We start from the raw sequence: 24,130 nt of genomic DNA, 5'->3' as shown, positions 1-24,130 counted from the left end.
AGTTCACTTCTAGCATGGTGAAACCACCAAGGATCATCAATATTTTTATATTAAACAATAAGAGAACAAACCCTTAAAAGACTACCTTAATCACTTTTGCGATATTGCGGTATGCATTCACTAACGAAATAAAGAGATGTTTGTGGATTGTTTCATTAAGGGACTCTGAGAGAATCCCTTTAATAAGTAACTCATTAGGAACAAAAGTTGAGCCAATGATTGAGATTTGAAGCCGGGTTCACCACACATCGAGGATTTGTATGAATTCTCTTCTTCCGTTTTTCCAATTCTTTTATTTCTAATTTTTAATTTGTAATTAAATTAATTTTAATTTATAGAGAAATTTAAATTATTTTTATTATTTATTTTTCTTTAAAACATTTATGAAAAACTGGTATAAATCATTTATTTTGAAATTGAAATAAGTAAAACAATCAAATTATTCACAAATTATGTCTCCTCAATCCATAACTCTAATGCAAAACCTTCAATTCCTAAACTCTTCTAAGCAAAAACAATATGTCACTACCAACATGAATTGACTCAATAATAAAACAGAGAAATCAAAGACAAAATGAAAGATAAAATGAGAATGAGAGGACGAAGAGATACAGGATACAAATACAAGAAAGTTGAAAAAATGAAGGTAGACAAATAGAGAGATCTTTGACTAATTAATATAAAAACATAATGTGTTTTCTAGAGATTCTCAAAATTATCAAACACTTCTTTTAATTTACTATTAAAATTTATAATATGGTAAAGAATGAAAGAATAAAAAAATAAAATTGTTTAAACTAAAAAAATTAGAAGATGAAGTATACTTATTTATTAATAGATTTTACTTTAGTTTATTTTAATACTATTATTTTAATTATTTATTTTATTATAAAAATATATATTATTGATAAAATACTAACGATATAATTATATCTTTAATCGTGTAATATAAACATAATTATATCTTTAACTATAGTAGTTTATATATAACTCATAATTTTTTTATATTTGTGCATGTTTTTCATTTTTTTATTTTTAACTTTTTTATTTCTTTTCGTCTAATTTTCCCTACTTTCCACCTCGATACAAAAGTGTGACTTGTAATTGTTTTTTTAAATGGTTCTTTTTTTAACTAGTTTTTGGTAGGGTTAATTAAAACACTTAATTAATGATTGTGATCAATAAATTCATAATATTAAAAAGGTTTTATCCACATTAACAATCTGTAGGTAGAAGTTTAACTACACTGAACTGTGAATGTTACTTTGCATAGATGTAGTTTTGTTCGTATTTCACGTTATTCAATAAATTATTAAATTATCATCTTTTTATTAAATAGTTTTCAAATTAATAGAGTTTTATAAGTAGTTTCTAAAATATTAAATATTTATCAATTTAATTTTTAGATCGATAAGTTTTCTTAATATTGGGAGATTAATCTGACTAATTTTTTACGTCAAAAGTTTATGTAACATGATTACGATATTTCATAATTACTCATATATTATTTTATCAATTTTAAAACTAGTTATAAGAGAAAATAATACTTCAAAGATAAAATTGATGGTTTATCATTTAATATTTTCATTCAGCAAAAAAAAATCTGAGATAACAAAGTTAAGTCCAATGCTTCTGTGGGTAATTTTATTTGCAATGATGACTAAAACAAAACTTTATAAAACCTTGATAAGCTTTTGCCATGCATATACATATATATATATAGATATATATACATATATATATACATATATACATATATAGATATATATACATATATATATACATATATACATATATAGATATATATACATATATATATACATATATACATATATAGATATATATACATATATATATACATATATACATATATACATATATATATATATATACATATATATATATATATGTATATATATATATATATATTATTTTCAATCTCATTGTTCTCCTCAATGGAAGCTTCTCTCTTTAGAGGTATTACAAATGGCATACAAAGATGGTGTGAAAATGCGTAGGACAATTTCAAATGGCATTCTATTTTCGGTTGTGTGCTCTGGCTTTTGCTGTTCTATTGTCAGTGGCATCTCCACTATACCTTGTGCAAGGCAATGGTTGTGATTTTTCTCTCGGAGATTGGGTTCTTGATCAATCACACTACCCTCTCTATGATGCCTCAAGAGATTGTCCCTTCATAGGTCATGGATTTAATTGCCTCAGAAATGGTAGACCTGATCAGGATTACCTCAAGTATAGATGGAAACCCTCTGGGTGTGATCTTCCAAGGTAAAGTTTTCACTTTTAGATTTCATTTCTATTGCATTTGTAGCATGTTTTCTTTCCAAGTTTCCCATGTAATTTTTCTGGTTTTAGATATACTTTTCAGAAGTTAATCATTATATATATGTGTGTATCTGAGACGTATTTCTTCCATCTTCAACATGTTTTGAAACACACTTAATCACTCAGGCTTCTTATAATGCTTTCAATTGGAAGCCATTGTGATTTATTTTCAATTTCTTTGCTCCTTCACTAGTGGTAAATACAATCTCTATGAGATAATGTTCTTTAATTGTGTGAAATGGGTATCCATATATTAATTTCAGCTGATGAATAAATACAATCTCTGAGATAATGTTATTGAGTCAAATGGGTATCCATATATTAACTTCAGCTGATGAATAAATAGAATCTCTTTGAGATAATGTTCTTTAATCGAGTCAAATGGATATCCATATATTAACTTCAGCAGATGAATAAGATTTAGTTATTGTTCACAAGTGTTGTTGTGTTGGTTAACAGGTTTGATGGGGTGAAGTTCTTGGAGAAATACAGAGGGAAGAAGATAATGTTTGTTGGGGACTCCTTAAGCAACAACATGTGGCAATCACTAACTTGTTTGCTTCACATTGCTGTCCCAAAATTAAGTTATGCCTTATCAACACCCACAAAGCATCTCTCTGTGTTCTCAATTCCGGTAGTTTTCTTCATTTTCATTTTGGTTGAAGGGAAATTTTAAGCCTGGGTAACTGTTTGATTCATCAGATTACCAGTAATAACTGTCTAATTGTTTTGGATCATAGGAATTTGATGCTTCAATCATGTGGTTGAAAAATGGGTTCCTAGTGGATGTGGCTCATGACAAAGAAAAGGGTAGAATTGTGAAACTGGACTCCATCAAATCTGGGTACATGTGGAAAGGAGATGTAATGATTTTCAATACCTACCATTGGTGGACTCACTCACAAGAGTCTGAAAGGTAATGAAGTTTTTGAACTATATCTTTTTGCATATTTCGGATGCAGGATGTTATTAAAGAGATGTTAAATGGCTAATAGTGTATTCATGTTATGTTTAAACAGGGTTAAATTTCAACTAGGCAATGAAATAATAAAGAACATGGATCACATGGAAGCTTACAAGATTGGGTTAACAACTTGGTCTAAATGGATTGATGCTAACATTGATCCCTCAAAGACAAAAATTTTGTTTCAAGGAATTGCTGCATCCCATTCTGAGTAAGTTTAATTGTTCATTCCATTCAAGATAAATTTCACATTAAGAGCTTTAGATAAAAAGATGTTTCAGATACATGTAAATTAGCAAATTTTATCTTTAATTTGAAATAACTTTTGATTCTTGTTAATGAATTATTGGAACAAGTTCACATGTCAACTTCAGCATGTGTGTCATGTGTGTCATTAGCATTTGTGTTCATGAATCTGAGGTACAATTCTATTTTCTTTCTTGAAACCCTCTCCTTACTGTGAGGGTTTAGTAAATTCATGTCTTCTCAGTTTCATTTTCACAAGCCTTTATAGAAATAAAAATAAAGTAAAATTAACAAACAAGGGTCAGCTAAACATTTATGAACACCATTTGTCAAAAGAAGCTACAATGAAGACAAGTTTTCAACAATAACCATCCAATGTTTTATGAAATATTAAGATTTTTAGGAAAGTTGTATTGAAAGATTCATGTTTGTGATGAATTGTGAAGGGGAAAGAGGTGTCTCAAAGAAACTCAGCCAGAACAAGGACCACAACCACCTTATCCTGGTGTAGAAATTGTGAAGAACATTTTGAGCAATATGTCATATCCTGTATATTTGCTTGACATTACATTCCTTACTCAACTGAGGATAGATGGACATCCTTCTATATACACAGGCAAAGGCACCTCTTATGAGGATTGTAGTCACTGGTGTCTAGCTGGTGCTCCTGATGCTTGGAATCAAATCCTTTATGCTGTTTTGCTTGGACTTTAACATTTTCATCATTTTTCTCTCTACTCCATCATCTTTTCTTAGCAAATAGGACTACCATGAACTTGGATACTACTTTCACTTTTCTTTATATATATGTTGTTTTAGAAGAAAAAGTTTAGTCTTATTTATGCTTTCTTTTAAAGCTTAATGTTATTGATTGTGACCTTGTAGTTGCACCATATTTTTAGCTTTGTTTTTATTCATTTTTCATGCATTTGTATATATATTTAGAGAGAGATAATTTTAGGAGAAAACTTATATATAACCTAGCATAGGTAATGTAGGTGTTGTTATTTAATCACATTTGAAATTTTACCCATTATGCAATACATATTGAATAAAGTGCATATTACCAAAGTGAAATGTTACATAAAAAAATCATGAAATAAAAAATTTTAATGACTAAAATAATTAGTTATTATTTTATTAAATTAAAGATTATTGTATAGACTAAAAAATATTGGTATTTAAGGTAGTTTCTATTATTAATAAAAGTTTATAAAATTGTTTCTAAATTGGTATCTAACAATTAATTATTTATTACTTTATATTCTAAATTAGTCTCTATTCTTCTTTTAGAGACTAATCTAAAATATTATTAGCTACAACTAATATAACTAATTTAGATACCAATTTATAAATTATTTTATAAATTTTTATTAATAATAGAAACACTTTAGATATGAATAATTTTTTAATTTTTAAATTAATATCTAATTTAGTTAATATAGTGACTAAGTATTTTTTATCTCAAAATTTATTACTATTTAATGATTTTTTTTATAATGTGTTAATATGTTAAGTCTTTTCCTTCTTAATTTTATAGGAAATATCATAGTAATAAATAGGAGAAAACTTACAAATAGTATGATTTGTATTGTTCTCCAATCATATTTAGAGTCTCACCTTAATAATATACAATTCCCTTAATAAAATACAAATTACCTAACTGAATCTTCAAATTGAATTGAAGCATATTACCAACAATATCTACCATATTGTAGATAAATTTTCTTTTAATAAACAACAAGTATAGAAAGGTATATTTAGAAATTATAAATAATTTTAATATGAGAAAAAATATTAATTATATTTTTAATCCTAAATATATCGTTTAAATTAAATGTTTGAAAGAATAAGTTTTAAATAATACATACAATCGATTAAAAAATCGAGATAAAAATATGAAATAATGCGCTAACTATTTGTAAAGTAATTTAGGACAATTTTAAAAAAAAATTAGAAGTATGACATTTTTTTAAAAGTGTAAAGTAGTTTTACTTCTTCCCATATTACTTTAGTTATATTTTTAGTTAGCATGAATTTTGTGAATCCCTTAAATTAAAAAAAAAAAAGAAAAAGAGAGAGAAATATGCTAGTTCTTCAATTTAAAAAAAAACCTTATATATTTAGAGGAATTAAAAATATTTTAGTCCATCAAATTTAGTATTTTAAGACTAAAATTGTATATTCTTCTAAATTGGTTAAAATACGTTTTCTGGAATTTGTGAAATTAAAAATCAAGTTTATCTTAAATTTTAAAACTCAAAATATAATTAAGTTTTAATGATAATTTATTTTACATTGTATATTGATTTTATATGGAGTGGACTTTGAGAGGATAAATTATAGTAAAATAATATTTGAATATGGAATGAATAAAAAATTGAATTTTTTTGGAAATAGTATGACTCTTAAGGTAAAAAATGGTATTTTTAAGATGTCGAATTTATACTTATAAGGATTAATCATATAAATAATCATATACATGTATAAATATCAATAAAATAAAAACTATAATTTTTACTTTATTAACACCATAAAAACTTTTAGTAATAACAAAAAAAAAATTGAATGTTTATTTTAGAATTAGATTGTGATGTTATTTTTTTGATCCTGTAACATGTTTCTCACCTCTGAAAAATAAAAATAAATTGTTCAATTTTATTTTATAAAAAAATGTTTAACTTTTATAATTTAAAAAATAATTTCTAATTTTTATAATTTTTGTTTGTTTTATTTTGAGTAAATATGTTACTTTTAAATCAAATTAAGGAGATGAATGTGACTTTATTAAAAACATAAAGAAATGTGTATTTTTAAAAAAATATAGGGAGGTAAATATATATTCAAAAACTAAAATGAGTTTGGGTGTCATTTTATTTACACTTAAGGGAGATGTATGTTTATTTTGATAGTAAAAGGTGTAAGATTAATTTCCCCTAAACATATGTTTCTTTCTTGAATTTAGTTTACAATGATTTTAAAATAATTTAAATACAAAATTTATTGAATTCCAAAGATTAAGAAGCTCATGAAAAACCCAAAATAATTTTAAACACTGATGCAAATTATATAGAACACATATGAAATATAAAAAAAAAAATATGATGAAAATAGAATAATGATATTTTCTATAAATTTATTCACAAAGAACACATAAAAAAAAGTACATTAATTACATTAGCATATGCTTAAGTAAAAAGAAGAATGAATTATGGAGAAGATTAATATGAATTATACTAGTACGTATCACCAACACTCCAATTCTAAATTAAATAGAGTTAAGTATACATAGTTTAACTACAATTATAACTAATTACATAATAACAAAAATCTTAACAAATTAAACAATAAATATTACCAAAAAATGACTATGAGCATATGTTTGTGATACAAAATATACATGACCTTCTTCAGATACTATGTCCATTTTAGATGTCCAAAGTGAGACGTTGTTATTAGATGACTTCAAGAGACGAAGAAGAGACAATGCATAAATCAATAAATCTTCATATTAACTTGAGTCTTCTTCCATATCAATGTTATCAAATAATTGTTACCAACAATCAACCGTCAACAAATCCAAACACTATGTGAACTTGTATTTTAGGAACAAACTTGGTGAGTATATTAATTAGATTCTTCTTTGTACTAATCTTTTGCACTTCAAAACTCATTATGTTATGCAAAAAAAAAAATTATATTTGATGTCAATATGCTTGATTCGTTCACAATGAACTTAATCCTTATTCAAGTAAATTTCAGTAAGACTATCACAAAAGATAATAGCCTTCTTTTGTGCAAACCTCATATTAGTAATGAGACTCTTGATTTTGATTCTCTCCTTTATTGCCTCTTCAAGAACCATGCATTCAACTTCAGTGAACAATATTACTATTGGTTGTAGAATTTATTTCCAATTCACTAACAAGCTTCCAATTGTGAAAGTATGGTCAATATAGAACATCTTGCATCTCGATGACTAACAAGTTGAATATTAAGCAAGAGTTCACACTATGTCACCCTTGTAAATGAGGTCCACATCAGATGTACCCTTAAGGTACATGTGTACTCGATTTTAATTTTTTGTTTATTATAATTGAACCTTTCTTAAAGGACAATTGGATGTAGTCCAAGAGTTGGAGTGAATGATAAAATCTTGTGTCCTTCTTGTTATCTCTATCATCAGACAATCTATCAATTTATATGAAAGAAAGTATGAAGCTCTATTCAACCCCTTTTTAGAGTTTTTTATTACATTAGATGAACCTAAGTTGGTTCACGAAAATTCCCTTTAACTCAATTGATTGCTTCAACATATTCATTGCTAAGTTCATAATGCAATTTGCCACAAGTTAACCGTATTACCTCATTTCCATTAATTTGGTGAACATTTTTTAAGAGAAGTGATAATCTTTAAGCACCTTCATGGAAAGGTTTGGTAAACTTCTAAACATCAAAGACTTAAACCTAACGGTTACACTCCATCATGTATTCATGATATTAAAACTAGAATTATTCTTTGATAGTTTGTGAATGAAGCTAGCATCAAGTCTTAATGAATTAAAACATAAAATGAAGATATTTATGCAATTAGAAAAGTTGAAGGATTTTCGTAATTCAATGAGGGTCAACGCATTTGAGAAGAAGAAATCCACCAAAGATAAACACAAGACGATGCATGAGAAACCTCAAGAACATCACTAACCACGAGTCACCCAACACACCCCCTTGAATTCTAATAGAGCAAGAATCTTGGAAGAAACTCTTAATGCTTACTAGAATAAACAATTTTATTATCATATCAATTATGGGCATATGATGGAAGAACGAACATTCATGAAGGACAAAATAAAAGAACTAGTGTATGCAAGCATCTTTCCAATTTACCTTAATAGAAGAAGTAGTGTATGCAAGCATCTTTCCAATTTACCTTGATAGAGAATGATGGTGTCAAAACCTTGATAGCAACACTAAGAACCTCCATGTAATGAAGAAGTCAACAAGAACAAGATCAGTAATAAAGGCAAACTAAGAAGCATGATCAATCCAATGGTATAATTTGTTATGAATGTGGGAGAAGAAACAAACTCATGTTTGTTTGTTGATAAGATTTCGTATTCAAATAGTGTGATTTTAATTTTTCTGAAAATATAAATAGAGATTCATTTCTTTGATATTTTCAATGAAATGCATGAAGAGAAGCCGAAAGGCTATCCCTTTTAAACAATAAAATGAAGGGTGAGAAGATAGCTGAAAAATAGAGTCAAACAATTAGAAAAGAAGAATATAAGCATTAGAATTAATTTAGAAGGTTTGAAAATGATTTATAAATCCTCTTGTGTGAGAAACTCATTTGAAAGAAAAAAATTATGAATATGAAGTTGCAAGATTAACAATTTGAAAATTCAACCTAAATGACATGCTTGATTCTCAAAGACATATAGGTGACAAATCTAGACTTGGTTTTATTCCAACCAAGAAAAAAATTTCAAAAACTTTAAAAAAAACACCCAAACACATATCAAGTAACTTGTTTCTATTACATAAAAAGAGGTCATATAGTTTTTTTTTATCAGCAAAGAATAAATAAAATAAAAAGAGACACTTCAGGGGTGTCTCAACCCTTATACAAAACTCCAAAACAGGTTTCCTAGAACCCTACCAACTAAGGATCCAACAAACATTGTACTACCTATCAAGCTAAAATCCCATACAAAGGTAAATAAACCCAACAAATACAGTTATATCACCTCACCAGAGAGGTCACACCCTCAAACAAGAACATACATCCAACAACTAAACAAGGTCTTTGCCATCAAGCTGGAGGGCCTTACCCAAGAGACAAACACAACAAACCAATACAATACACACCATTCAACACCTAAGTCATAACTATGAACCGACTAAGTTGTACCAAAAACTCAATTGCTAACAATGACAGACCGATCCTTATAAGAAAGAAACATAGGCCAAAAAGCTTTTGCCACATTCAAACACCGTAAAAAATCCAGCACCAAACCAAAAAGCATACAACAGAAACACTTTCTTTACTGCAGCACAGAACAAAGTCATCAATCCGACCCTGTAAAAAAGGAATGACCAAGACACCTGCACATCCATGCAATACCTTCCAAGCCTCAGTCCAACCTTGCCAGATAGGAGTTACCGATGAAACCTGCACAAACCTCATCACGACTACCAAGACTGAAAAAACGTTAGTTAAAACCGCAAAGAATCAGACTTTCAAATACCTCATACAACAAAGAGGTTCCAGACACCAGTCCGAGTAAGAGAAAACAACAGATTTTTCTTTTACTGTGACCCAAGACCAAGTCTTCCTTTGTACCACGGTAAAAACCTCCACAAGATCCACCCGCCCATTCTCACTCCAATACCTACCCAAATACCCCCCCAACACCTGGTAACTGCGTGGTTCAGACCAAAAGGTTTGAACATCCTAAAATGCTTTTGTGCGTCACAATGAAGCACCAAAGGGAGCCCCAACCAAGTGAGACACAAACCCCAAATTCTCCAAGATATCTTACATTCAAAAAATAAGTGTCTTACCGACTCTTCTTCCACACCACACAGGGGGCACCGATCACTCGTCAGAGGAATGCCACGTCTCGAAAGATTGTCCTTAGTAGGAATAGCATTACGTAACACCCTCCAAGCCATAAATTGTGCCGAAGGTAAGGTTTTTAGAGTCCAAAAAATCGCAAACAAGTCCTCCCCCACTACGGGCTCCTCCCCCATGAGACACTTATAGGCTGCCTTCACAGAGAAATCCGTATAATCCACGTCCCTCCAGAGCCATCTATCAGATTTAGCTCCACCCTCTCTTGTTAACCTTTTGTTATCCAACAACTGCATTAGGAGATCAACCAGACTGGATTCCCACACAAAAAGATTCCTTCTCCACCGCAGCTTCCACGACCAAATATTATTATTCCAACCCCCAAGTTGTGAGAGAGTACAACCAATATCTAAGGAAATTGAAAATAGCCTCGGGAATTTGTGTAGTAGAGGGATGTTTTCCAACCATTTATCCTCCCATAATCTGATTTCTTTCCCATCTCCTACTTCCCACCGACCTCTGTCTTCAAAATCATTTCCCCACCCCTCTAAATGTCATACCTTCCTAAGGTCCCTCCACCACATCGACTCTTTACAAGACTGATCTTGAGATCTTAATCCCCTCCACCCACCATACTTTGACGTTATAATATCCTTCCATAAACTACCCTCTTCAGACTTAAGTCTCCAAATCCATTTCCCTAGCAGAGTCAAGTTAAACTTTTCTATGTCAATGACCCCTAATCCGCCTTTATCTTTCGATTGGCAAATCTTATCCCACGCCACCCAAGCAATTTTCCTATTCTCTGAACCCCAATCCCACAAAAAGTTTTTTTGTATCCTTTTCACTTCCTTCATCACAGTTGCCGGCATACAAAATATAGAGACATAGAAGAGCGGTAAAGACGTAAGCACCGATTTGATAAGACATAATCTGCCTGCCAAAGAGAGGGTTTTCCCTTTCCACGCGCTTAGTCTATTCCGTATCTTAGTGATCACACCATCCCAAAAGGCACACCTCTTATGATTCCCACCTACCAACACCCCCAAGTAACTAAAATGTACCTTCATAATATCACAATTAAGTATAGAGGCGAAAATCGACGTCTGATTCATATCCACACCCACTCCACCAACCTTACTCTTGGAATAGTTCACCTTAAGACCATACCACACCCACTCCACCAACCTTACTCTTGGAATAGTTCACCTTAAGACCATAAGCAAGTTCAAAACATTTCAGAATAGCCTTTAGAGTCATAACACTTTGGATTGAGGCTTTACAGAAGAATAGAGTGTCATCTGCATATTGCAGCATGCTCACCTTTACTTGCTTTTCCCCGACTTCAATACTTTCTACTAAATTCTTTTCTTCTGCCTGTCTGACTACCCCTGCAAGTCCTTCAGCCGCAATTAGGAAAAGGAAAGGTGCTAGAGGATCCCCTTGTCTGAGGCCCTTCGTAGGTTTAAACTCAGTTGTTGGACTTCCGTTTACTAAAACAGATATAGAAGATGATTCTAAACAGTTTTTTATCCAATCAATCCACTTACCACAAAACCTCAATCTTCCCATCATGCAGTAAATAAACTCCCAGCTTACTGAGTCGTATGCCTTTTCATAATCCACTTAAACACCACACATTCTTTTTTTTTCCTTTTTACCTCCTCCAATGTCTCATTAGCCACTAGCATGCTATCCAACAAACCTCTTCCTTCCAAGAAAGCAGACTGCCTGGGGTCAATAACTTTGTTTAGAACCCTTTTTAACCTTGAAGAAAGAATTTTAGAGATAATTTTATACACAGCCCACCAAAGAGATCGGTCTAAACTCATTCAGTTGTTGTGGATTTGCAACCTTTGGAACAAGAGGTCATATAGTGAATTAATGTTATTTCAAAAAAGTTAAAGTAACTTAGGGAAAGTATACCTAGACTCCCAAAGGTAGATAATTTGAAACTAACTCTAAAGGATTCAAATTTGTCTTGGTGACCTAGTTAGAATTTGATTTACTTTTTTTGCAGGGAAGATTGAAATCAGGAAGCTCCTGCCAAATATCCAGGTGAAGAAGATGTTCTTTAATATGTAAAATTGTTGTTTGATTCATTGGACATACTCTTGAATGTTTAAGTATTGTAGATAAATTGATAAACTACTTGGATGTGTTAAAAGTTTCGCTTGAAAATGTTTCCAGTGCAATCTCTTTAATCGATTATTCTAAGTGTATTTTGTTGCTGTATTTTGTATATTAATCAATTTCATCATAGTTTAATCGATTATTTCTGAATGTTTTGTTTTTGGGACTCTGTTTTAATCGATTATCATGAATAATAATGGATTATCTACATCTGCATTCACATGATTAATAAATTTAACCGATAACCTAAAATTTTAATCGATTAAAGAACAAACTGGGTTGGATCAAACCAAACTCACCTCATGTTGAGTTTAGAAAAATTGATCTAACCTTAATCTAATTGAGAAACTCTGATATAATTTGGATTTAATTCAATTTAAAATTGGATTGAAAAAATTTAAATTAAATTAATTTTATTAAAATGAATGTGGATTTTAGATTCAATATATTTAATTGGTGGTCTAAATAATTAAAGAGAAAAAAGGAAAAGGCATGGATGTTTCCTTCAAATAAAAAAAAATGACATTAAACTCAAGCATATTAAAAAATGACATGACTAAGATTCAAATCTACAACAAAAATGTTATGAAGATTCATCAAAGGACCTTGAACAAACACAAATAACACAATAATCAGTTACCTCTACAGACAATATAAACATTAATGGAAGACATCAGTAAGGTGGCAGGCAAAGCAGGAAACTCGATGTTCTGTGAAATGGATAGAGTTACAAATGGCATATTTCATTCCATTTTCTCTGCGGCACCTATGACCTATTTCTGGATTTGTATTCTCTTATCCCTTATTGGCAAGTCAACGGGCTTCTGTGCTGCATGTGGATGATCAGGGCCCTTGTAAACCTTCAGGTGGGTGAATAGTCTCCTGCCAAGCTAAATAAAACAAGCAACCCTTGATTATTGTGGATTCAACAAAGAGCTAAGCATTATTTTCACAGAAATAAATAAATAAATCGAAGAGCATATAGCATACAATACAAGAGTTGTCCAATCCTGAAATACAGAAACACCAGAAAAAGGACTCTTGCATTGAACAGTGCAAAAAGACAATCATGTTCCAAAGCATGATCATGGGTATAGTCTGTCCTTCAAAATATCCAACCATTCCTTTCAATCCAAACTTTAAAGGGATTTTACTTCATTCTTCACCGTTAAATTCTTCCATCAATTATGGGGATGAATCTTACATATGTGACATGTCATGAAAATTAATCATATAATTTAGAATTGCGTCACCATCTCTAAAACTACCATGCTATAACAACTCAGTTTAACATGTCTACTTCGGATATGTGCATGTCTTGGAAAAATATTCAACTATACTTGAACTTACCCTCCCTTTTGGAAGCATGCCACGAACAGCATGTTCAATAATTCTTTCAGGAATTCTGTTTTGCAGCTGAGCAAATGTCTCCACCGTCATACCACCAGGCCTTCCAGAGTGTCTTCTATAAAGCTTTTGGGTCCTCTTTTTCCCAGATACAGCAATCTTTTCTGCATTTACCTTTAGAGCCCCAAGTTAAATAATAAACAGATTCAGACTTGGTATGGCATCACATAGCTTTATATGTAATTAACACATATGCTTCACTCATCAATAGGAATAGAAGAAAATATAATACAATACATTCTTATAACTTAAACCTTCTCCATAAGGTTCAGGCTGCTTAACACAGACAATCGTGTGAAAAGTGAGAAACTAAGCAGTAATATTATCATTAGTATAGAATATTTTCAGAAAGGATCGTGTTTCCTTAATATATCTTATCATTTTTTTTTCTAGAAAAATTGTCTATCAAAGGAAATTTGATAACTGTTCTTGGACCATAAGTTGTCCTCAACCTTATATAATTGAAATCAAACTTCAACAGAAAATATTGCATAGAAAATGTTTACAATATGGGGAAACTGGGAAAGTTAAATGCAGAAGAATCCTATCATCAGATTTACATAATGACGACTAACTGATTAAATAAAAGAATAATGCTTTTGCAGCCACTTAAATGATGCAAAAATCATGTATTCAGACATAAAACGAATTACCGCGGCTTAATCAAGACTTTTCCAAATATGACGCAAAAACAATACATCGATCCCAGATTAAATTGAGAACCAATATACAAAAAATATAAAATTTAATTGAAATAGGAGATTATTACAGAAATAGAGTTAAAAATGTTAATGGCAACTAATGAAACATGATATCAATGTTGCATGTAATCCATTTTCATTGTTACCTACTATTGCAAAAAAACCCAAGTCTCATCACATCAGCTTTGTGCCATAGTATGATAGTAGTATATAAGTAGGAAGTAATCTTACCCTACAAGTTAGTTTTGTGTAATTAAGTTAGGTTCAAATTTAAATTATAAGACCTACCATTTAAAAGAAAGATTAAAATGCAATAAACTCCTCTCAACTATCAGTCAATTCCAGAAACCGCAAAGGGTGTCTCTCTCTCTCTCTTTCTGAAATCCCAAGTATTCAAGATACTATGTTTACTCCCTCCCCAGATTCCTATTCCAAATTTACAACTTCCCCCTCTATTATTTCCCTCCTATTTTTTATATAAATACCCAGTTGTTCTAACAAATTAACAAACAGTTTATACAATTGGAATAGTACCTCTATTGCCCCTCGCAAACAGACAGGGAGAATGAAGAAATACTAATCATAACTACATAACAATTAACCTATGCAGAACTACATACCACAATTACAAATGCACCCATGTCCACACTGGGTGTGTAGGTTGCTAAGTTTTTCCCTCGGATGTGAATAGCAATCGTAGAAGCTAATCTTCCAAGAACTTTATCTGTAGCATCAACAACATACCATGTTTTCTCTGTATTCACATGATCTACAGCTTTTGGATACCAGCTCTTGTTCCAAATGTCCTGCAATTTGTTTTTTGGTATGGGAATTCAAATTCACCCAGCAAAAAAAAATCAATGAAGTTAAATTTTTTTAAAAGAAAACAACACATACAGAAATTGCATTCAGACACTTAAATTTAACATCATTATTCCTTTAAAATTCATAACAAACACTAGAATACACCTTCAAACTAACTTTAATGGAAAAACTTAAGTAAAGATTAAAAAACACTTAAAAAAAATTAAAAAATAATAACCGGTCAATTTAGTTCCTAATATTGTAATTGACCGACACATTAATCCTTACTATTAACCAAATTCAAAAATTCTCCCCAACATACACCACTCATTTTAGGTGACTAAGTGATAATACTAAAATCTGCTTCAGGGACCAAAGGACCCAAAATGACGATGAGTAATTAAATTTAGTGACTTAGATAAAATGAATTACAATTTAGTTAAATCTAAGCACTAAAGCAAAGGAGAAAAATACATAAGAATTTAGTTAAATTTAGTGATTATTAAAGGTATGTTTGGATGAGCTTTTCTACAAAAAAATTCTCCCAAAAAAATGAAATTAAAATTACGTTTATATAAACTAATTAATACAAATTCTCTTAACTTGTCCAAAAGTTTGCGAAGAAGTAAAGTTTTTTCCTTCATAGCTCGTTCAAACAAATCGAACATTCGCAACAAATAGGAAAAAAAAGAAATCACCTGCACATTCCCAAGATAAGCTAATTAGAGAAGAAAACAAAATGCATAAATTTCAGGTAGTCATGTAGACCAGTGACTTCAATCACAAATCTGAACACTTCAATTTCAAATTGGAAGACAACACATTCATAGCAGAAACCGTTTGACAAAAGGAAGAACAAGGGTTGTACTGTACCGGGCCTTTGAATCGTGGCTCGGGCTCAACGCAGGCGAAGCGCGGGTCTTCCGTTACAGGGGCAGCAGTAGCAGAGTCCTGTTGACAACGGATACGGGAATTTGAGGGTAAAAGGGTTCGAACTGAAGAAGATAATGTAAGCTTTGGAAGTGGCAATTGGAAGCCCACAAAGGAAGATTTTGTTGAGGCTGCAACAACATTCTTGTGGGAAAGAAACGGAGGCACAGAAGTGGAACCACACAGCAGCGCCATTCTTTTGCTTTATCGCTCTATCTCTTTGCCTAAATGGCTTCCTTCAGTATGTGCTTGGATAAGGTTGAGCGATATGGGACTCGGAGAGATAAGTTATTGCGGTATGAATTCAACACTTCTTCACTTTTTTTTCCTTTTTGTGCAAAGAATTTTACACTAGGTGAAAATATTTTTGGCTTGATTATGATTACGATTGTTCTAGTTAATAATAATATTCGGAGTGAATTACCTTATGTTAAAAATATTTTTTAATTTAAAATTTAAAAATATGATTTTAATTTTCTATAGACAGAGTAAAAATGACTTTGAAATGTCATTTTAATTCTTCAAATTTAGAATTAAGGAACTAATTTTCACACAAAAAAAATTAGACTAAACTTTCTTTTTTAATTAGGGAGGACAAAAACTAATAATTAAACGTATGCTTTTTTAATTGTTTCTTTCTAAAAGTTTGTATTAGGTTTTTATTTAGTTTGAACTTTAATTTTTTTTCTTAATCTAACTTAAACTAATATTAAAATTGTATTTTCTCCTAACTAACTGAGCATATTAAATGTAACACTCATTGGGATAGGTTTCGAAAATGACTCTAATACCATATTACGAAGTGGACTTGAGGTTTGCACCCACTTTTATACAATGAATTGTCCTCATCAGATTTGTTTGTTAAACTAAAACTATCGTTTTACAAACAAAGCATAACCATGATTTACACTTAGTTATTTTCAGCACTTAACCAAATCATGGGTGTTAGACTTTTCCATAACAATTAAGGCTTCTTTTTCCTGCACCCCTACATTTTTCTTCTTGCACCCCCACAATTTTCTAAATCCTGAAACTGGCCTTGACCTTTTATTTGAAAAAGGGCACCGTGGTTACCGGAAATCGAGATCTGGGAGTGTGTTATGGATTCATCAATCCGAACTGAATCGTTTTTTTTTTTTATGAGGGGGTGTTCTGAAAGCAAATTTTGCATAAATTATTGATTTCCAGATTGTTGAATCCGAAAGCCTAATTCTATTATGGATTGGTGGATCCAAAATTCTTTTTTTTAATGTGAAATGCATATTTTGAATTACGGATTGGTGGATCCGAAATTTTACCGGAAGTGTCAATCCAAAAATTTTCCAGATTCCATAATCCAGAATGCAAAAAAAATAAATGCAGTTCAAGTGCATTTTAGGGGTTTAAAAAAATAATAAGGACAATTTGATCTTTGCATAACATTTTGGGGTGCAGGAAGAAAAACGTAGGGCTGCAGGAAGAAACTGCCTTATATATTGTCTAAAATTTGAACCAAATATGGGCCTAAATGTTAGCTCTATTTAGGTTTACAAGCCCAATTACAAAAGTCCAATTAAAAGCAAGGAATAACAAATTCATAATTTTCTTTATAAAAATTAAGCAAATCTACCTTAACTTTTAAAATTGTAGAAAATAACATACAACTCCAAATCCAACAAACCATATATATCCCATTTTGAACTCCAGAAAATGTAGAATCAAATGCAATTGGAATCAACCGAAAATAATATGTAGGAAAAAAAGAAAAAGTTATGGCCAAAATAGTAAATAAAGGTCAATTAGATGAAAATACAAAATTAAAATAAATATGTACATTAAATCCAATTTATGACTACTAAAAGAAAATGAGTTAAAAACTAAAAATAAAACATATAAAAAATGTTTTTAGTGTACAAAATGTGTCATTAATTAACAACATAAATATTAGGATAAGATTATGTGATTGGTTGTTATAGAAAATTAAGTGTTATGGCTAGGAGACCACAACCTTAACTTGACGATGATAGTGATATTCGTAATCCAATCTGGGTGATATTCAAACATTCTAACAAGGTTTAAACACTTTAAACCTAAATATTTGTTAATATTTTGACAAGATTCACAAAATAATTGATGATTTTAATTAAAGATTTAAAGAACTCTAACACCCTTAAGTAAATATGATTGTTTATAAAAGTCTAAAGTTGAGGTGTGGTTTTGCATCTTCTTTTTCTTAACTTGGACTAATAGTGTAATCAAGTTTTTGTGTTTTTCTTATATTGTAGCATTAAATTATACCTTGGTTTATGTCTCATAATTTACTTTGTTTATGTCTCATAATTTTTATAATATAGATTAATAATTGTCTTACTATGAGAATTAATGTAAATACTCCCATTTGGTTTAATGTTATTCTTAGTTATTTCAAATTCAATGCTTATTTCATTACACTCACATTTTTTTATGAAATTTTATTTCAATTAATTTAAAATTTATTTTACTTTAATTTATATTTAAAAATTTACTTAAATTTATATTTAAAATTTTTACTTTTAAATAATCTTATTTAAAACTTTAAAAGTACTTAATAAAAGAAAGTATCCATGAATATCTAAGAAGTCCATGGGGTATCAAATAATTTTCCTCCATTTTTTAAATGGGCACTTAACTTGTAACATGATATTTTTTTTAGCCGAGAAATGTAACAAGTATTTAAATGTTCATTTATATTTATTTTTTTAATAGAAAGATACTTTGATAATTGTTTAATTTACTAAATTACCATCTTTTTTATTTTATCACATTAATTAAATAATTTAAACAATTTTCTCATATTTCTCAACTCTTTCCACTTTCTATTTCTCTATCAAAACAACTTTACTTTTCACTTTTTTTCCTTTTTTTCTCTTTCTTTCTTTCCTTTTTCACTGCCCACTTTCTATTCCTTAATCCAGAAAAAAAGTTAAAAGACTCAAACATAAAAGTTATCATATTTAAGACTTAGTTCTATTAATTAATTTCTTAAAAACTATCTATTATTTTAATTATGTTTCTTATTCTAGTCTTCAAATAATCTTATTATAAATATAAAATATTGATCTATAACAATCACACAGCACTCTTTTCTCCTCTATCTCTTATTTAACTTAGAGTATGTAAATGTATAAGATCAGATTTTATCTTATTATAAATATAAAATATTAATTTATTAATGAACAATCAGAGAGCACGTTTTCCTCCTTTATATCTTATTTAACTTCTAGAATATCTCCAATGTAAGGTATATCTTAGTATAAGACTTTTCCAGTAAAACTTTTGAAAATTTCTTATAGATTATATGACATGTAAGATATATTCAAAAGTAGAACAAGATATACGAGAATTTCTTGTAAGAATATACCCTCTTAGAAATATTCTCAGACAACGTATGAGAGAACAATTGTGGAAACACACTTTGATATGTTTAGTAGTTTTCTTTGTGTTGTTTTGCACTCCATTGTATAAAAAATGTAGAAACATTTAAATCCACATCAGCAAAAGCAATTAAGGTTCAATTTACGGCACAAAAACGTGTTCTATGGGAGTGGTTCTGTCAAGTGCCAGCTATGGCATTAAGCATGCCACTGTGTCTTTAGAAAACATATTATTGACAGTGACCAACCCTTATCATTAGATGTTTGGAGATAAAGAGAAGTGTTTTTGCAAACGTGGGCGATCTTGACCAGACAAAAAAGAGAGAACAAGCATATCTTAAATTTCATATCAATTTCTTATGTTCTTGTACATATATGTACTAAACTGAGGGTTTAGTTTGTTATTTGTTTCTGTTGAAGTTTGTTTTGTCGATTGAACAGTGATGTTTCTGTTTGGTGGTTATTCCATCTGTGAGATTGGCAAAGATGCAGCTGGAGTTGCTGGTATTTTCCCTCCTTCAGCTTCTGGGGTGATTTATTCTGGTTACATAGATTTAAAACCAAAAGAAAAAACTTTACTTTTTCGATGAGATAAAATTTAGACCTATCTCTGTCTTGATTATACACTTTTTGAGTTGCAGGGAACATCTTTGCTTTTGGGTTGTTTTTATCCCCCATGTAAGTTTCTTAAAGTGGACACTTTTTGACGATAATTGAGCTGAGAAGAAATTGTTGTTTGTGAATCTTTTCATTGATAATAACAACTCTTGTTCTGTTCTGAACTGTAGACCTACATTTAGGAGAATTATCAGAAATGGGTCAACAGAAATGTTCTCAGGGTTGCCATATGTTTATTCTCTCTTGAACTGCTTGATCTGCTTGTGGTATGGCACACCTCTTATATCACCTCATAATCTGTTGGTGACAACTGTTAATACAATTGGGGCAGCCTTTCAGCTTGTGTACATAATCCTCTTCTTGATATATGCTGAGAAAGCTAGAAAGGTTAATCTTTTGATAAACTATTGGAATGTTATGAATGATAAATACAAAAGAGAAATGGTTTATTTTTAAGCTGTTGTGTACTATAAATTGTGATTTGATAGGTGAGAATGCTTGGATTACTCTTAGCAGTTTTGGGCATATTTGTGATCATACTGGCTGGGAGCTTGCAAATTGATGACAGTGCAATGCGCCGGATGTTTGTGGGATTCTTGAGTTGTGCTTCTCTCATTTCAATGTTTGCCTCTCCATTGTTCATAATTGTATGCTTGTCATTTCCTAGACACCAATCCATTTATCAGTTTCTGCATCTGTTAGCTTGGTGAATTTTGTTTTCTTATTTTGTCTATCTAACTTCTCAGAAATTGGTCATTCGGACAAAAAGTGTAGAGTTTATGCCTTTTTATCTTTCACTTTCCACCTTCCTGATGAGCATCTCCTTCTTTCTTTACGGATTTCTCAGCCATGATGCCTTCATTTCTGTGAGTTTCCTTTCAGCTCGTTTCCTTTTGAGATACTCATTTTAGTTTCAAATCTCTTTTTTTGGTTGGATTTTATGTGAAATAAACCTGTCTGTGTTTGATTCTGTAGGTACCAAATGGGATAGGAACTGTTTTAGGAATTGTGCAATTGATACTATATTTCTATTACAAGACTTTATCCACTGAAAACTGCAGACAACCCTTGATAGTCTCGTATGAATGATCCATGCTGGTGAGTGTTGGCAAAGTGGAGGCATAGGCAAATGCATCATAGGTGATTAAGATTTATGGTCTTGGCAGCAGTGAAATGGTTCTCTGAAATTAGTAGCAGGCATTCTGTGTTTGAAATGATTTCCATGAGTTGAATGAGTGAATTTTGTGGTTTTGAGTGTGAAGTTTTTCCATGCAATTCATGGAGATGTTTGAATTGAAACTTTCCACTATATTTTAATTTCATTTCTGCCGGTGTCTTTTTTGTCAACTTGCTATTGTTGCTATGTGAGAATGAATGCTTTTCCTGAACTGAGAGGATGAAATCTTTGCAATCTTTGAATGATGTTCAGTACAACCTTGATACACCTTAAAAGGGAAAATAGTACCAATGAAAACTCTAAAACCTTCTTACTTCAGGTATTCAATCTCTTCTGTTAGGAACCTATAAACTGAAAATTCTCTTATCTTTTAAAATACATCAATTTTCTGAAGGTCATCATGGATCATAATCTTATTTTATCCATATTTAATTTCAGATTTAAGACTCTGATGAAGTTTTTTGAAGTGCTGTCATTACTTCTAAAGTGGGGTTTATCTAACCTCAATTAACCTACCCATGATATCCCATTTAGCTAATTTTCCCCATTATGTATTTGTCGGGCTTCAGTTGGTGGTCTAATAAGCAACCTTGTTGCATGAAGATTATTCTAGAACTTTATCTTAATGTAATGCTATTAGGCTTATAAGATGAGTTTTGCAGTCATTTATATACTATGAAATGTTCTTATCTCTAGTCGACGTGAGATCTTCAACAAATGTTAATGTACAATTATAGCAAAATTGAATGTCAGCATGAACAATGTAGTTAAATTTTTAAGAAGTAAGATTAGGGCCATTAGGAGATTGAAGGAAGAAACATAAAAGGATATTGTTAAAATTTGACATCTTCATAAAAAGAGGATTTCACAGTAAACCAAGTATGAAGTTAACAAAAAGTTGTAAATGATCTCCTACTTGATAACTTGTCAGCTAAACTAGATACCATTTTGTGTAGTTTCCACAATTTTCAGATAGCCATAAACTTCCTTTGCGTTCTTTCTATTCTTTGCTTTTTTTACTGCAGCTTCCTCATGTGTCATTTATGAAATGATATTGAAATGGAAGATGCATCATTGAATTCTAGGAAAAAACTGCAATTTTATGAAATGATAATTACGTATTTGAACTGATCACACCATGTCATTACTGTGAAGCTGCATTGTCTGTCTGATACAACTTACAAGATAGAAAAACCCAGTAAGCGAGTACTAAAGTAAATCTCTTAGAGTAGTCCTCACTGTAACAGTTCCTACTTCCTGCATCAAACAGCATAAAAGTTAGAAATAAACAAATGCAGCCAAAATGTTGTCTGAAACTGAAACAATGACATTCCTGTGATTCAGTATCTTGAAGCAAATACTGTTGCATCCTATTGAGTAACAAGAAGTTATTGGGGAAGAAAATTCAAACTTTTTTGTGTGTGCATTCATGCATTCATTTAAAATGAACATAGACAACTCAATTTTGGCAACACATGTTGAGGGTGTAGGAGAGGATTTGAGTTTGATTCTCATTGAACATATCCATGAGGGACACAGAATTATAGGTGAGATTAAGCATCAGCACTGCAATAAGACCAAAACTTCTTGGGATATCTTGGGGTTTATTAAAGAAATGGACATAAGTATCATGCAATCACTCATTTTGCTTTATAGGTACCAAATCATTATTGTCCAAATTCATCATGTTAGTCTTAAAACTGAGAGTGGAAAGAATCATCCTATCTACAAGTAAGAATTTGATTATCCTATATGATGAGTATGAAGGTGATGAAGAATTACCTGTTGTGAAGTTTCCATGAAGTGGTGCGTTTCATTCTCTGAATCACGAAGAAGTCTTCCTTTTTCATCATAGAGAATGAGGCCACTAAAACTTGGCAACTCACACTTCCCCCCTCTTAGTATTGGTCTTTGCCACACTGGAGATTCTGAGTTATTGCTTTGCCACCCACTTTCAAGACCCTGCCTTTGTAAGCCAAGTAGTGGGGATCCCCTCTCTCTCTGCCATGCCATGTTCTCCTCCAATTTGCTTGCCTTGCTCCACAGCATTGACCCCATCAGGACCCTCTTCACTGAAATCCACCCTACACAACTTGGCTCTGACCATTCTGTAGGTGAAGCAGTAGCAGCAATAATAGTATTAGCATTAGTATTAGTAGTTGTTGTGGTATCCTTTTCATTCTCTTCATCCAAAGCACCCTCTTGGTGTACAATCTTATTGTTAAAGGCCTTCCTTCTAAGTGTGATAACAATGCAAAGGCACACAAGAGCAAAGGTTGCACATCCAAGTAGAAGAACAGCACCTAGTGTTGAAATCTTCAATTTGTCTTCCAAATCCCACAAAGCTTCCATGAGTTTTCTTTTTCCTTTTCTACTTTGAGTATGACCAAGTGAACTGAGGAGGAGCCTAGTTTGTTTTTTAGTAGAATATGTTTAGTAATTAATGTAGAATGATGATAAAAGGATGAAGCATTCATAGTGATGTTGGCAAGTTTCATATGAGATCCACCGCTAGTGGAATTGTTGAAATTTGGACCCCAATAAACACCTCTGGTTGTAGTTAATATTGTTACCGGTTGAATTCAAAGGTGGCTCACCGTTCAATGATTAATAAAGGCTTCTCACGCGAATTCTGTGCTACTCATCAAGTGATGATGCAAAACTTACTTAGATCTTTGGGAATGGGAAGTAGAAGCTATGTGCATCTACTCTGGTAGAGAGGTCATGCAAAGTAAAACTAAAGCTGTAATTTATAAAAAAATATGGCTGTATCTTCCTTCACCTCCATAACCCACACTCAATAGGTTATACGAAAAGTAGGTGAAAAGTATGATGAAA

General features: G+C 31.0%; 4 protein-coding genes across 4 annotated transcripts; 2 read left to right on the top strand and 2 right to left on the bottom strand.

Annotated features, from left to right (window-relative positions):
* Positions 1-1,945: 1,945 nt before the first annotated feature.
* Positions 1,946-4,447, top strand: LOC137821087 (protein trichome birefringence-like 42). The gene is made up of 5 exons (XM_068625514.2): positions 1,946-2,286; positions 2,803-2,977; positions 3,084-3,259; positions 3,363-3,518; positions 4,000-4,447. The coding sequence occupies exons 1-5, from the start codon at positions 2,030-2,032 to the stop codon at positions 4,265-4,267; spliced, it is 1,032 nt and encodes a 343-aa protein (XP_068481615.1). The 5' UTR covers positions 1,946-2,029; the 3' UTR covers positions 4,268-4,447.
* An 8,356-nt stretch (positions 4,448-12,803) lies between these two features.
* On the bottom strand, positions 12,804-16,413 carry EMB1473 (Ribosomal protein L13 family protein). Its single transcript, XM_068608922.2, has 4 exons — positions 16,049-16,413; positions 14,992-15,177; positions 13,614-13,784; positions 12,804-13,153 (listed from the first exon to the last, which is right to left on the bottom strand). The coding sequence occupies exons 1-4, from the start codon at positions 16,298-16,300 to the stop codon at positions 13,037-13,039; spliced, it is 726 nt and encodes a 241-aa protein (XP_068465023.1). The 5' UTR covers positions 16,301-16,413; the 3' UTR covers positions 12,804-13,036.
* A 3,230-nt stretch (positions 16,414-19,643) lies between these two features.
* On the top strand, positions 19,644-21,462 carry LOC137827268 (bidirectional sugar transporter SWEET2). The gene is made up of 6 exons (XM_068633551.2): positions 19,644-20,001; positions 20,139-20,175; positions 20,286-20,502; positions 20,604-20,762; positions 20,862-20,981; positions 21,091-21,462. Exons 1-6 carry the CDS (start codon positions 19,941-19,943, stop codon positions 21,202-21,204), a joined length of 708 nt encoding a protein of 235 aa, XP_068489652.1. The 5' UTR covers positions 19,644-19,940; the 3' UTR covers positions 21,205-21,462.
* Positions 21,463-22,411: 949 nt separating this feature from the next.
* On the bottom strand, positions 22,412-23,757 carry LOC137827273 (uncharacterized). Its single transcript, XM_068633561.2, has 2 exons — positions 23,075-23,757; positions 22,412-22,549 (listed from the first exon to the last, which is right to left on the bottom strand). The coding sequence occupies exons 1-2, from the start codon at positions 23,642-23,644 to the stop codon at positions 22,502-22,504; spliced, it is 618 nt and encodes a 205-aa protein (XP_068489662.1). The 5' UTR covers positions 23,645-23,757; the 3' UTR covers positions 22,412-22,501.
* Positions 23,758-24,130: the final 373 nt, after the last annotated feature.

The sequence above is a fragment of the Phaseolus vulgaris genome, chromosome 11, assembly GCF_051622355.1.
Source record: "Phaseolus vulgaris cultivar YP4 chromosome 11, ASM5162235v1, whole genome shotgun sequence".
Lineage (NCBI taxonomy): Eukaryota > Viridiplantae > Streptophyta > Magnoliopsida > Fabales > Fabaceae > Phaseolus > Phaseolus vulgaris.
Note: the sequence above shows the minus strand (reverse complement) of the source record. Positions and strands in the feature narration are given on the sequence as shown.